The sequence below is a fragment of the Brachyhypopomus gauderio genome, chromosome 3, assembly GCF_052324685.1.
Source record: "Brachyhypopomus gauderio isolate BG-103 chromosome 3, BGAUD_0.2, whole genome shotgun sequence".
In the NCBI taxonomy this organism is placed as follows: domain Eukaryota; kingdom Metazoa; phylum Chordata; class Actinopteri; order Gymnotiformes; family Hypopomidae; genus Brachyhypopomus; species Brachyhypopomus gauderio.
In genome coordinates, this window is record NC_135213.1 from 25534139 (window position 1) to 25549688 (window position 15550).

Below are 15550 nucleotides of genomic sequence, written 5' to 3' on the forward strand. Positions count from 1 at the left end.
ATCCCAAGGGGCAGCAGGTTGGTGTAAGTGGACGTTGCAGTGGGTGTGGAAGGGGGAGCCGAAGAACCAACACCTAGCGCTCACTACACCTCAGTGAAAGGACGTTTTCGTATGGAGTACTATTCGGGTTTTTAGGATAAGAGCGGGAGAACCATTGCTCTGTTCGTGCAATCGCCGAGCCGGAGAAGAAAAAAACATAAATATGGCTACTATAATTTTGTACTTGTGCTTCTTGGTAATTTACGTGATTCAAACCTGCACTGGATTCAATATTGACGTCCGATTCCCAGTAATAAAGGAAGGAAAGACCAAGGGCAGTTTCTTTGGATTTTCAGTTGCGCAGCACAAACAGACTGAAAAGACAGAAAAGTACCTGTAAGTGGGTTTTTACCTTTCTTTAGCCCCGCGGTGTCAGCGGAAGCTGGCAAATAGGTTGCAAGTATCTACAATTGTTAGGCTATTAGACAATCCGATTATAATTTTCGTTTACTTACGAGAGTTCAGTTTCTTGAGAGCCACAGGACCGCATTCACATTTGGGTTCTGTAGTTTTTCCTTAAACCCTGAAACTTACTCCGCGTCAGCACCTGCCGAACTCAAAGCCTGTTTTCATTTTAGCTCGGAGGTTCCTTTCCTCTGCATGAACTCCGACCACTTCCCAAGAACCTAACGTGTATTATAGTGAGTTATCTCAGCTCGCATTTGGTTATTGTGTGCCTTAATGACAGAATATTCGATCAACATTGTGAAATTTGGCATTCATATTGAATCATATGACCACACTGTTCATGTGCTGGTCAACTGCTCTTTGACGGATATGCGTCAAAAGCTACGATGTAGTTTATGTTAACGGAGAGCTGGGCTACCTGGTTGTCAAACAAACGCATTCGTTCATAACTATACTTTTACAAAATGTTCGTGTTAGTATTTGAGCACTTCTAACATCACACATACAGTAATGGGGTGGCCAGCAGTAGCCGACGAAAAATCGGAATGCAGATGATACAAGTTTTTCGGAAATCGCAAATAGAAATGTGATCCCTTGTTCATTGAAATTAGATTACACATGGATCAGCAGAGCAGAGGAGTGATTTGTTATCTGTACAACTGCTGCTACTGTTTGAGTTCATTTAATTAATTTTAATGCAAGATCAGTTAGTTTCCCTCTGTTGGAAGATTTAAGGCTGAGTATATTGATGTCAATTAGGGCCTACCAGTTTTGTTTCTTAACTACACGTTAAGCTGATTTGTGCTTTGGACTATACAGACTACACAAACATAGGCCTACATAGATACCTGAACCTCACTTTTACCTTTCATTTCAAAATATTTTCACAGATGTCACATTATGTATGAAAGTTGAAAAAGCTATAAAGATTCTGTTAACACTTTTATCAGAGCTATAAGACTCTGTTGTAGGATGGTTTGGAGTTCCCCCAACAACTTTTTAACCTTGTCCTTATTTGGGATTTCCTGGGGTCTGTGGTTAAAATGAAACCATCATCATCATGCAGCATCTGCAGCTGCTGAAACCACTTCAAAGAACAGTAGTATGTACAAAGGCCAGAATTTTTCATTAGTGCATTGCTTTAAACATTATCTGCACAAGCTTTGTTACAAAGAGAGGCATCGACATGGCTTGTCACTTGTAGGCATCTGGGGACGTGGATATACCTGGAAAGACACTACTGTGAAGAGATGGCACTTAGTTAAAGGGGAGCATTTGCAAGTGATGCCTGGATGAATGGGCGACTGGCTTGATTTAACAGGCTGTCCCTTAACCAGGGCCTCATATGGTGCATCCCATCCCAGTAGATTGACTGCATGCACTAGAGATGTTTAAGTGTTAGCTAATAAACAGACAGAGTCTGCAAGTCTGCCTCTTGCATTGTGTTTGACATAGGCTATAAAACATCACTGATGCACCAGAGAACCTTTAAAATAAACAATTTCAAGTCAATCAGATTGTCTAAGATAACACAAAGCATATCCTTTCAGTATGGATTTAACTGACAAGAGTAGTGTCTTGATTATGAAGCAGCCTCCAGCCTGAGCCCACAGGGGTAAGGCAGCGATTTGTCTGCAGTGTCTGCAGCAGACACTTCCCAGACTCTGGTCTCCAGCAGCACATCCTGGGAAAGTGGAATGTTCTTGCCGTAGATGGCATGTGTAGAGTGGATGGAGAGATCCCGACTGACGCATGTGTGTTCAGTATTTGTCAGTTTTATGACAAAATCCCAGTGTCTCCACTGCCTCACCACAAAGACAGAGACTCAGTCTGTAATAATTCACCTGCAATTTAACCCATTCCAGAAATACAAGGGGGGTAGTTGTAATCTAGTCTCAGCATGCACACAGTTCTGATTTCGGAGCCTTCAGGAGAATTTAAAACATTCTTTGGTAGATCCCCTCCAAACATTGCAACAGTATTCAAAATACTTATTTTTGCTGTATAATAAAATACATATGAATGTCGGGGTTGTTTTGTACATTCTGCCATATATGAATTTTACACATTCCTGTATGTTTTAAAATGGTCAGTAATTCTTTGATTCTATTGATGCACTTGCAACATTTTGTATGAATCAATGTCCTAATATTTTTTTCAAGAACATTCCACTTTGCGATAGGTTTGAGTGTAAGTTCACAAACCAAAGATTGATTCAGTTTTCTGTTGCAATCTCTGTATATCTTAACCCTGTCCAACTAGGAAACCTAAAGACTCCCTGTGAAACATAACCATGCCCATTCCCCCTCATCCCTAACTTCAAGCCCCTTATTCATTTTGCAGTCCCACTGCCAAGGGTTTGCAGGTTCTCTGTTAAGTCTGCCCAGTAGAGCCAGCACCAGGCCTCTTCTCTGGCCTCTCATTAGGGTCTTTCAGCCTCCTGACCCTGTGGAATGTGGGGAATGCATCATCCTTGCTCTGAGGACCTGCCAGCTCACAGGTTGGGACAGGCCTGGGAGACTGAGCCTGAGAACGTCCTGCCTACACAGCCATCCTGAGCTGCTGAAGGATTAGCAGGCTATTCAAGGTCTCCACACACACACACACACCTACAGACCTGAGTTCAGTCCTGCACAGTCACCCTTACTTGGAAGGGAGTCTATTAAGTGTAGTAATTTGATGGTGTGTAGGAGCAAATCAAGACGTCTCCCTCCTCTGAGTCAGACATTTAATTAAACAGGCAAATGGTGTTGCTGATGCAGCAACCAGCTGTCTGCACCCCCAGCACCATTTCTCATGGCTCAAATTACTCCGCTCTTTCATTTGAGAGAGGTTGCCTTTCTGTCTGTCTGTCTGTCTGTCTGTCTGTCTGTCTGTCTGTCTATCTATCTATCTATCTATCTATCTATCTCTTACTCTTGCAAGTAATAATATCAATTACATCAATAATATAAGCTATAACTGTCACACAAGAAAAGAAGTCTTTAAGAAAGTTTTTTTTTTTTCAGCCAAACTTTCAGTTGTTAATTATAGTTTAGATAATTTTTTCAGACATTTAACTCCCTCACACAAAGCATCACATAAATAACTATTACTTTCACATTCAGTTTATATATGTTCAGTTCCCTTACTTCTCGTTGAAATTGAAAGGTATTATTGTCTGATTAATGATGCCATATTCAAAGAATATGCATATTGAGTACATTGACAAAATGTATACAAAACTACTATCGTATCTATTCATTAACTGGGTTGTAATTAGTGCATTGTTAAAATTTTCACGTTTTGGCAACTGTATATTGTGCCCATTTCAAGTTCAAAGAGTTTGCTTCAGGGATTTTCAAAGCTAAATGTTATCAGGGACCCTTGTAGAATTTCCAGCAACATGCTGGTTGCCTTACATATTCAGAGAACATATGATACCTAAAAAAGCAGGTAACTGTACAGGTACAGTATATATCAGTGAACTGACTGTATGTTTTTATGTTAACAGTTCACATTTTCAGTGCTCAAGCGTTTTTTTCAGAAAAACCTGGGGAATTAATTCAGTCTGGACTAATGAATAATTGAGAGTAAATCCTGATATAACTGGTCATCATGATTCAGTAGCATCAATTTCCATACACTGTCATCACAATTGCTGTACTTAGAGCAATAATCACTTTACTGTGGAATAAATGTATTAATTGGAGTTACACAGTATTTTTTTATTTTACTATGGAGTGATTAATTGGATTCTCATACACCCTCCAGTTCTGAAGAGCAGTATTTTCACTTGTACAAGACAACAGAGGAAAGAGAAGGCCAAGTAAAATGATTAAATCTGCACTGGGGTGGGATGCTGGGCGTTAGTTTAGACTGAGCTCTTCCCACAGATCTTTTGGCTAACCAGAGGTGCCAGCTGGGAATCTTATTGCATCCTCACAACACACAGCAGGGAACAGCCTGGCCCTCCTTCTCTCCATCAGATTAGGTGAAAGATCTCAGATGAGAAGCAGACAATATGCCTTAGGCATGTGGCCACCCTGGCGTTAGCATAGAATAGATCTAGGAGACCTTTTTATACCTTTTTTTTCAGAGCTGAAGATAGCATGATATATCTGATCTGTCTGGCATGTCCCCAGATTGCTCTCTATCCCTCTAGCACTACTGTTTTGTCAACATAGCTTATCATACAAAGATGCTTGTAACCACCACTGGATATTATCTTATCCAAAATGCTGTTGAGTAAATTGATTTGAAGGGTGTCAGGAGTATGGTAGACCTGTTAGCTCCAGTTAGACCATTGTTGCTCCAGTTGTCCAGACATGGTACTAGTTTAGTCATGGACTAAACTACATTACTATGGGTGAAACTGCATTGCACATGGCTTTTAGTCTTGGCCTGGGCTTAATCTGGCTCTGGGGAACCGGCCATGTATTAAAAGAGATAATGATTAGTGTTACAGTAATAGACATGTATTAAAACAGCTATTGATCATTAGACATTTGTGGTAAACTGTTCAGTACTACCAGGTATTTTCACAAACATAATTAATGAGCAATGAAAAATCTGTGATATTTATTTGTAGATCAGTGTCTAGCCTAACAGAGGTCAGTGGGCTCAGCCAGCCTGTTTTTCAGAGACATCCCACTTGCACAAGAGCCATTAGCAAGAGGTCAACAGTGGACTCGTGGTAGATTCATTTTGTAAACCCAGAAAAGCTGTAGCAAATTCAGTGGTTAATACTCCCATAGAAGTAGCACTGAGCTTGTGGGATCCAAACTGGGTTTTCCTGGCCTACATCCTGGGTTTTACATCCTTGTAAAGATTAGGAAACTATCACAGTGATCATATGGTCCAGATCATATGGAGTTTGGCCAGTGAGACCTTCACAGGGGAATAGACATCCAAATCCCAGAAGACACACAACAATATGAGACATGGTTCAGAACAATAGGAGACTACCATACATGTGGTTCAGAATTTAAAGTGTGCACACTGCCAAAGCCCCTGCATTGACACCACATATCTTTACACATCTTTACATACAGCCATTTATACGTTGTCTTGCAGAGCAGCTGTAAAGAGGATCACTAAGATGATAACGGAAAAGCAGACGCGCACTATGAGGTGGATTTTTAGCTGTGATCTGTAATTGAAGGTGTGCTCACTGTTCCTCTCTGCCTGCATGGCTGTTGATTGAAGCATTAAGACAGAGGCATCCGCTGCTCTGCTGGTGATGGCAGCTGGTGCCTGGCAGACAGGATGTTTGTCTAGTGGAGATAGCACAGACAGTTTCATCTGTGTACACACAGGCAACAGACACCTCTGCTCAGGTACACACTGAGATCTGCACTGTTTCTCACTGCAGGACCTCATGGATGGTTCTTCCCCACAATCTGTTAGCTTGAACACTATGATGAAAAACTAAATCAGACTTCCTTTTCTACTTTACCTGGATGTATTGTTCCATTCATAAACTACCGCCATCTGAACATTTGCAGTAGTTTACTTCAAATGTTTCAAAACACCATTTAATGCTTTAAACACCATTGCTTAAGCATAAAATAGGTCCAATTCATATGGGATAACACTGATTTCCACAATGAACTGATTTAAGTAAATCATTTACAACTTTGTGATTTTTCAGTATAGTTTGGTTCTCTTTTTGAATCAGTAGCTCATTACTGTAGCAGTATGGATCATGATGTCATACTTATTCCTAATCTAGAAAAAGTATTTATACTACTATTCCTATTTATACTACTGGCAGACAAACCCTCATGTGCACAGCTCCTGCATCAGTACTATTTACTACAGTATGTTCTGCACATCCTGCACTGTACCATGCTGTGTGAGAATCAGGTTCTTGAAAAGATTGCAGTTGTTTTAGCTCACACTTGACAGATCTTATCTTTCAACAAATAACTTTGACCAAAATGTTGACACCACAGATGCTTGCATGATTCCTGCGCCAAGGCTAAAGCATGCCACGTGTATCAAACGTTTCCCCCCTATGCCGGTCATGTTTCGCTCGCACTAGTGCAATTAACCTGTACAGGAAGCTTCTCCTGCATAATAGCCGTTCTGTCACTTTTCAGGCATAATGAGGATGCTGCAGAGCATGAATGAGTGCATGTTCACCCACAGCAGCTCGGTGGAGCGCAGGGAGGCTACAGAAGTGCAGTTTCTCACTGATAGCACTGCACCATTCGGCTGTTCAGTCATCATGGGGCCTTATATTGATGCATGTAATATAATCAAATTCTTATCCCATTTCACAGAGTAGTAATTGTGCATAATTGCCCCATTTACTAACTTCTTATTTGATTATGGACTTTGCTTGTATGACAAATGTAATATGCTAATTGAGTTTTTGCAGCACACAGTATTAAATTATTTACAGAATTTGTACTGAAATGGTAATTTGGTCAAAAATGAATGTTACACAATAATCAAATCATTACTTCCTCCAGTAATCTGTTTACTAAGTATCCCCACTGGTAAAACAGGTGAACCAAATGACCTCTATAGGGTTAATAGGTTGTTCTTGCAGCAATTTTGTCTGCTGGTCTGTGCTTTTCAGTAAAGATGTTCTGTTTAGCTATCTGCATACAGTGCTTACCTCAGCTTAGCTCTGTCTCTAGGTAGGCTTTATCTTACTGATCTGAGGCCTACCATGCCCTCATGTCCCCCACCCTACACTGAACAGGTTTAAGCCACGATATCTGAACCCAGATCAGGGAGTGACACACACTTACTCCGTCTAGCATTACTGCGAGATGCCTGGCTGTCTGTAGCTGAGCTGAGACGTGCTTTTCATCAGCATGTTGATATTTAGACTGGTGTCAAAATACCATGACTGGTGCACAGATAGGACGTCAGGGATGTGGTGATCAATGGATGGAGTCTGTAAAGGTCTGCAATCTTAGACCAAATCCGAGTCCTCAGTTAAGGATTGGAGACATGATTCAGGCCTTTTCCACTTTAATGGCAAGACTGCTTACGTCTGTGTTCCTCTGTGGCTGATGAACTCTTGAATGTTGTTCTGCTCTAAATAGTAAGGCTATTTTTTTCTACCAGATACTGAAGGAGTGATAAGTAGCTATTTTCTCTCGGTGTGTGATGGATTTGATTAAGAGGAGTCAAGCGTCACTTGTAAACAAGCTTTCTCATGTTCACTCTGCACAGAAGGGTTCATTTTCTGAAAAAGGAGAATAGACCTCTGATAAGATCATTTTCAGTCACTACAGCATGCAGCCTCTCATTTAGTAATAGATTATTGACATAGGTCATGCTTACCTTTAGCCTTTTTATTTACATTACTGCCAGTGTGGTCCAACCCCCCCAAACACAGTTATATATGCATTTATGTGTGCTCTGTTAGCCTTGCTCCTAAACATTATTTTTTTTAGTAGTTATTTGAAGTGCAAGTCCTGCTATGCATGATTAAATTATTGGATTGTTGAATGGGTCAACATTTGAAGGAGAAATATACACCAATTAAAATAAGTTTAATTAGCCTTTTTGTAACTTTAGGCTTGGTATTTGATATTCTACTGTGAAGTTATCATTACAAAGGAGAGAATATATACATTTAAAAATGTACAGGGTTTTTTTTTTGTTCTTGAATATATTTAATAACTAGAAAATTAGCTGAATATAGGTAGTATATATGCAGATCAGCACATTCTTCAACCTTATGTGGTTCCTAACAATGCTGTGAGGAATCCCATCCTATCCACATCTTGTGATCTATTTAAGTGTCTAAACTACAAGTAATCAAACCTCTGAAGCCCATGTGTGACAAGCTAGAAAAGGACTCGAACAGCGTGTCTCTCTGCCTGGCTTTCCTCAGCCATCACTTATCTGTTGGCCCTAAAAAGGCCCTGCACTTTTTATCTTTCATATGGTAGCCTCAGTTTGGGAAGCCAGATATTCAACCCCTTGAACTTTGCATGCTAAGCACAGTAGCCAATGGTTGAAGAGTTTTTTGTTATGAACAAAAAACACGGGAATGTCCCCGGCTTCACACTGCTGTACCAGTACCACAAGAACCTCTACCATGTGTGACAATGGGAGATGGTCTTCCTGACTCACTCTGGCCTCCTAACCTCTTTTCTTCAAGGTCCTTTCACAAAGCAAATATGTTTTTCCTCTTTGTCAGTAATCCAGACACTTGTGCTGTGGCCATTTTCTCTCCGTAGGAGAGTCCGTGTTGTCATAACAAACAACAAGGTTTGCCCACCATACCTCACAGTTCTCAGCATAGCAGGGTGATGATCACAGCTCTCAGATCAGCAGGGTGATGTTCACAGCTCTCAGATCAGTAGAGCAGGATGATGTTAACAGCTCTCAGATCAGCAGAGCAGGGTGAAGTTCACAGCTCTCAGATCAGCAGGGTGATGATCACAGCTCTCAGATCATCAGAGCAGGGTGATGTTCACAGCTCTCAGATCAGCAGAGCAGGATGATGTTCACAGCTCTCAGATCATCTGAGCAGGGTGATGATCACAGCTCTCAGATCATCTGAGCAAGGTGATGTTTCAATTTCCGTTGAAGTGCTGCAGGCATTGTTTACTGTTTCTACAAAATGTCCTGCATCTGTGAGCAAGGACCAATGTGTCTGAGAGTTGAGTTGAATATTTAAAGGCAGGTGATATGCACAGTTATGGGTAAATGTTCCTGGCATGTTCATCACTGTAATATGAAAATGAGTGTCTGTAAAAGCTCTGATGAGGTTGGTGAGCATGGGAACTGAGGCCTTTCTTCTTCTCCCATGGTGACACCATTGGTCTACTGCATTCACTACCCATACAACGTACCCCTACTATCAGTTCACATCCTGTTCTTTAGAATGTTCTCAAAGATGCCGCCTTTCACCAGCAACCTAGGCAAGGTCATCAGTCATAGGCAAGGTCATCAATAAATATACAGTAATGTTAGGCAGGAGAATGAAAACAAAAAGATATGTATGCTACCTGTTTGGTTAGACCTTTTTAACCTTTTCCCCCTGGGCCTAAACTATCTTGGAAAGGATTCCTTTTGAAGTAAAGCATAGAACTTTAATGGTGATGTATGGATCAGGTTTGCTTTCCCACCAACTCCCACACACAGGGATCCATTTCTGCCCCAGGAGCGACTCTTCTGCAGTCCTCTGGTAAATTTCTGAACGACCCGGTTCTGGAGCTCATCCAGCCCCATTTTCATTCAGGCAACAGATCCTCCCTCTCCGTAGCAACCAGGTGAATGTAAACATTTGCCTTACTGTGAGAGTGGTGGTGTCAGTATGAGCCAGGCACACTAAACCTACCCCCACATCTGGGATTTGTGAGGGGGAGAACAGTTTGTGCTCAAACCAAGGCCACATATCAATTTGTGACTAATGGCAGGTATGGCTCACACCTGCAGAAACCTGCAGGACCCTCATGTGACCAGGAATCCTGGTTTTGGCATCAATGTTATTATTCAGTGCTTCAGTGTCTTGGAGTCACTGAAGAGCAGACCAGCATTCTATGCATCTGTACATCTTCGTCAGGGATGCTGTGATCTAACATTTTCAGTAAATGCCCACTGAATGTCCTCCAATAGACACAGGCTGCTGCTCCTACAAACTAATTTCTCAATGGAGAACGTAAGAAGGAAAAAAGATCTCTCAGAATCATGTTTGCTGAGGATGGATTATGGCTGTTCCTCAGGGAAAATCAGACAGTCACACCAATGGCTTGTTGACAAAGTTTAATAAGTCGAGTCTTTATTAGGGATTCTTGAGGTTCAGGTTTACAGGTGTGCAAGTCCTAACTGCTCCCTGCTCAGTCCACCGCATTTACACCTGGTGAGAGACTATGTCCCTAGGGAACAAAAACAGCAAGGCTATCATGACATCATTCCCACTCTCCAGAGATGAGACAGAATTTTACAAACTGGGGGCAAATACTTTGTGGTCAGTGCATCAGATGGAGAAAGTGCATGTTAGTGTGGGAGGAAGAAAGGAGAAATGTCAGTGCACCAATTAAAGAGCAGAAGGGCACTAAAGGGTTTTATACAGAATTTGCTGCATTCCTCAAACCACTACTTCTTAGATTCTTACATTTAATAATTGTGTCTAACATTTCCATGCTTAAAGTAATTGAATTCATTTTTTTTCTTCAAATGTTTTTGTTAATTAATCCAGCTTCCCTTTTAGTTGAGTAATTTTGTTAGCGTTCTATACTTAGAAAAGTACACACACACACACACACACACACACACACACACACACACACACACACACACACACACACACACACACATACATACACAGAGTCTAAGCACATCTTACATCTTGTGTCAAGCTATAGGTGACAGAAACTTGTTTAATCCTTCCTTGGTTCTTGTGCCATCTATCTTTGGCAAGCTGATTGCAAACGCAGGGTTTGAAACAAAACAGAAGGACGCACTTCCCTCTGGTCTGCTCAGGTCTGGACTCGTCTCCCTCACCCCCCACTCTCCTGTTCGCCCACTGAAGCATGCTGTTCCCTGTCCTCCCCCACAGTGGGGAGTTGGGAGGGGGGCCTAAGTAGGTTTTTAGGCATGTCATCACTGCACATGACAGATCATGATGAAATCAGTGTAAATAATAAATAGCCAGAAAGATTTATTATCACTGCAGCATAAAAAAACCCTCCAAGGTCCTTATTTCATTCCCTCCAGAAATAATTTATTATATAAACACATTCTTTTGGTTCATCTATTGGTTCATCTTGGCAGAGGTCTCTTCCTTTGACAGTATAAACCTCATCACGTGTAGGTACTTCGTTATAAGTATTTACTTTGATTGATCCTAATGTAACACCACAGGTTGTGTTACTCTTTCAAAAACTGTGTCTTTTTGTATATGCAGTCTCCTGGCTGGGGCCCCCAAAGACAAGGCCCTCCCTCAGCTGAGAGTAAACGAGACCGGAGCCATCTACTCCTGCCCCATCACCACCCAGCTGGAGGACTGCACCAGAGTGGACCTCATCACTTCAAGTAAGCACTGGCCCAGTTTGGTAAAGGTGTGCAAACGCTCAGTAACATTATAATTTAAGAAGCTTATAAAGCATTTATCACAGATATATATGACTTACCTATTTGTTTATGAACACTGACCGTGTAAACGCACAGCAGGCGCAGATGTTTGTGAATGTTTGGTTCTATATTTTACCATTCGTCTGGTAAAGGCAGGTGATACTGCAGACCTTCATTTGAGTTCAGTTTACATCTCAACCAAAATGAGTATGAGATGACCATGATAGCGGTAGCCCTACCAAAACAAAACAAAGTCTGTTTCACACACGTACCTTAATTTATTTGGACTACTGAAGAACATGGCTTTGGTTGAGTGATTAGTTAATGTACAGATTCATATAGTAATTTGTAAATTAGGTTTTGATGCTTTAACATTGTTTGGACCAAACTGTGTAGATGCTCTAACAACAGAAGGTAAGCCTGGGAACTGAGATTAATGATGGTATCACTAAGGAAATCCAAACCAGCTGCCCAAACCCCCTCCTCTTCTTTTCAACGTCAGAGAGCAGGCGCTCTAGCAAACGTCAGTACAGCAGTGGCAGAGTGCCACCTGTCTGTACACCTCACCACAGCTTATTATGTTCAAAAGACTCCAAAATGCCGTACTTACCTCCTACAGTACGCCAAAGCAGTACACGATAATGGCTGATATGTCCTAATACACAGTATGCATTAAACAGTAAGCGAAAAGTACCTGGATGGTTTACTGAATCAGGAGCCATTTTGAAGTATGTGATTGCAGCACACTGTTCTATCCCATGATTCAACTGGAGCATTTTAACTATGATCATGTGATGTCATATGACACAGGTAAAATGGCAGATGTAGTATGTCCGAGGTTGTTTGCATACTTCCCAGTCACCTATTGAAAGATTTTTTTTTATGGTAATGCCATACATAAGCACTACGCACTAGATTTCAATGCAGTACGTTTTGCTCAACCGTTAAAGCAGAACATTCTTACAGTAAGAGACTGGGCAGTTTGCATACAATCTCGGACATACTACGTCCACCATTTTACCTGTCATATGATATGAGTCATATCATATGACGTATGAAGTCATACTACCACAGTTAAAGACCAATCATGGATTGGTCATGGATTTACAGTCCCACCAGGATTTCGCGGGCCTTTTTTGTGATTGTCGCGGGCTAAAATGTTTGATGTTGCGGGTGTTTTTCAAAAAAATTGCGATGCAAGTTGCGGTGTGTTTTTGCTTTTTTTGTGATTACATTGCAATAGGGAGTAAATGTTGTATGGTTTCCTCTATTTAGTAATCCGTTTTAATTATCTATTTACCTATTTATTTACCCATGTATTTATTGTCCATTTATTTATTTGGATCTCCCTATGGGTATTATGCTTCATATCCTGTGTTTTACCCCTGGTTTTAACATTTCAAGCAATGATTTTATTTCTCTTACTCTATGTGGTATGAAATAGTTTGGGCAGGAATGATCCCTCTCAAGTTTTTGTATGCCCCGCCCCCTGAAACACAGGTCTTGGGACAGAGAATGCACAATGATCCCTCTCACTTTCTTGAAATGATCCCTCGAAGTGCAACAGCTCGGTGGCAGAAATGGACTTTCCGTCTCTTGAAAGACTATGAAAAATCACTTGGAGTGGATGGGCTGGTACTAGAAATGTTAAACTTGTTGGAAATACATGTATGAACCCATCGTTGAGAAACAATAAAACACTGAAAACAAAAAAAAACCAGTTTACCCCCGCTTTCATGTAGTGTACTGCTTTTCCCAATCTTTTGACATTATTTTCGTCAGCAAGTGTGAAACGTTCGCCTCGCTCATGCTGCTTTCAGTCTGCTCCTCTTGAATGTATACACGGAAGTAAAGCGGGAGTTTGTCGACGTCACATCAAGATGACACCAGTGATCAAATTTGCGGGAAAGTTGAGGTGATTGGCTGAAGTAAGGATACATGGGATCATGAAATCTGGTGGCCTCTGCCCAAAAGCTGAAGATGGGTCATCACTGGGTCTTTCAGCAAGATGATGACCCTAAACATGTGTCCAAATCTACTCAAAAATGTAAGGCACAAAATCAAGCTCCTCTCGTGGCCATCTCAATCCCCAGACCTCAACCCAATAGAACACCTGTGGGGTGAGCTGAAGAGGAGAGTGCATAGGAGAAGACCCAGGACTGTTGTACAAAGAGGAATGAGCGAAGATCCCTCTGAATTCTCCCATCCTGTGAAGAGTCATAGGAGAAGATTAAGTGCTTCTCTTGTTGGCAAAAGGAGGTTGTACAAAATACTAACACCATGTGTGTCAATAACTGTGGCACACATGATATCATTCAAAAGATTAATTTCTTATTCTGTGTTTCCGCACCAAATAAAGGCACTTGAATTAAATATTTTTCTTTTTTTTACATTTTTGTCCTATATTATTAAGCCAAAGAACACTCCCTAACCAGGGGTGCCAATAATTTACATTTTACATTTACGGCATTTGGCAGACGCCCTTATCCAGAGCGACTTACATTTTTATCTCATTTTTTTTATACAAGTGAGCAGTTGAGGGTTAAGGGCCTTGCTCAGGGGCACCTCAGTCATGGCCTCAGGTCTGGGAATCGAACCCACGACCCTCTGGTCACAAGATCAGTTCCCTAACCACTAGGCCATGACTGCCCTATATAATAATAATAATTAAGTGGTGATGAGGTCTTAAACATTTTTGAAAGGTTTTAAAAGGGTATTGAAATTTAATTCAGTATTTCTGCATATACCCTGTTGTATCTTACTTATATTTGTAAACAGCCGATTGGCTACCTTCCGCCATTTTTTCTCTGCTCCAAAAACCACCGCCGCTCCAGTTGAATTATGGGATAAGACAGTGTACTGCAAACCTTTTGCTTACTGTTTAATGCATGCCGTGTATTCAGACATACATATTTTCGCGTACTGCTTTGCACATTGAATAGGAGGGAAGTACGACATTTCGGACAGAGCCACAGCTAAAGGAGTTTCAGACAGCTTAAAACAGGAACTTTGTTGATGTACTTCTTTGACTTTATGGTTATTAGAGGGCTTGAAAAGCTCTCTGTGGTTATCCCTCATACTTCTTCTTATTAGAGGGCTTCTTCCATACATTTGTGCTTTTAAAAAAGCTCAACTGCTAACATACGTTTCTCAATACTTGTGATACATTGTCAAAACTCTAAACACAGCAACACATTGACCTCACACAAATAGCCAAATAGTTAATATCATGTTCAAAAGCGCATTTTCTTAACTAAATAACAACTCTGCATTTCACAACGCAAACAAACATTCTCTTTATACATCAACTTTGTTAAAACACAGCAAACCTGATTCATTATCCAATCATTTTTTCAAACACTAGCACATATTCTCTATTCGAGATGAACATAGTCAATCACTGTACAAGCACTGTAAAAAAAACTAACATTTGATGGCAATACAGAAACCATATTACATGTAATATTTTACTCTCTCCCAGCAAACGACAGATATTTTACAGTAACATCTGTTGTTTCCTTAGTCAGTTCATTTTTACTGTAATCCGCTTCATTTGGACTTTTTTTCAAATGTACATTTTTGGCAACATACTATCTACACAATGAGTGATATTTACTGTTAGGTACTATATGGAATGTAGATTAGACAAAAAAGGAGTCAGTAACAGTTTTGCAGTAAAGGTTATATTTTACTGTATTAGGGACATTACTGTAAATTGTGGCCTAACCTAAAAAATTATTACCATAACTGTAAACATAATTAGTCATGGTCCCATATGTGTAAAAAAATACACATATACAAAAAAAGCCACACAAGGAGAAAAAAATGGATACAGAACTGAAGATTCTTGTTACATGTAATCTAAATGGTCTTCAGCAGTTGGCCACATGTTTTCATCCACATCACATCTGATGTTGGCCCTTGCCATGCACCTGGGATAGAAAAGCTTGGTATGCCTTATTCACCCCTGGCAGTCTTCAGCTGAAATGTCTCTGCAGCCGGGATCCATTGCATCCAGGAGGGACATTTGGTCATGGGGCTGATGATCATACATTCCACCTCCAGACTGAAA

General features: G+C 40.8%; 1 protein-coding gene across 6 annotated transcripts in view; it reads left to right on the forward strand.

Moving 5' to 3' along the window:
• The window catches only part of itga3b (integrin, alpha 3b), a 27614-nt gene continuing 12064 nt past the window's right edge, over positions 1-15550 (forward strand). For 2 of the 6 annotated variants that reach the window (XM_077000670.1, XM_077000675.1), the window contains exons 1-2: positions 2-375; positions 11312-11439. In XM_077000670.1, the coding sequence (XP_076856785.1) occupies positions 203-375; positions 11312-11439 (301 nt within the window). In that variant the 5' untranslated portion in view covers positions 2-202. Of the gene's footprint in view, positions 376-11311; positions 11440-15550 lie in introns of those variants that run through there. The other 4 variants (XR_013130094.1, XM_077000673.1, XM_077000671.1 and 1 more) reach the window with 3 other exon arrangements.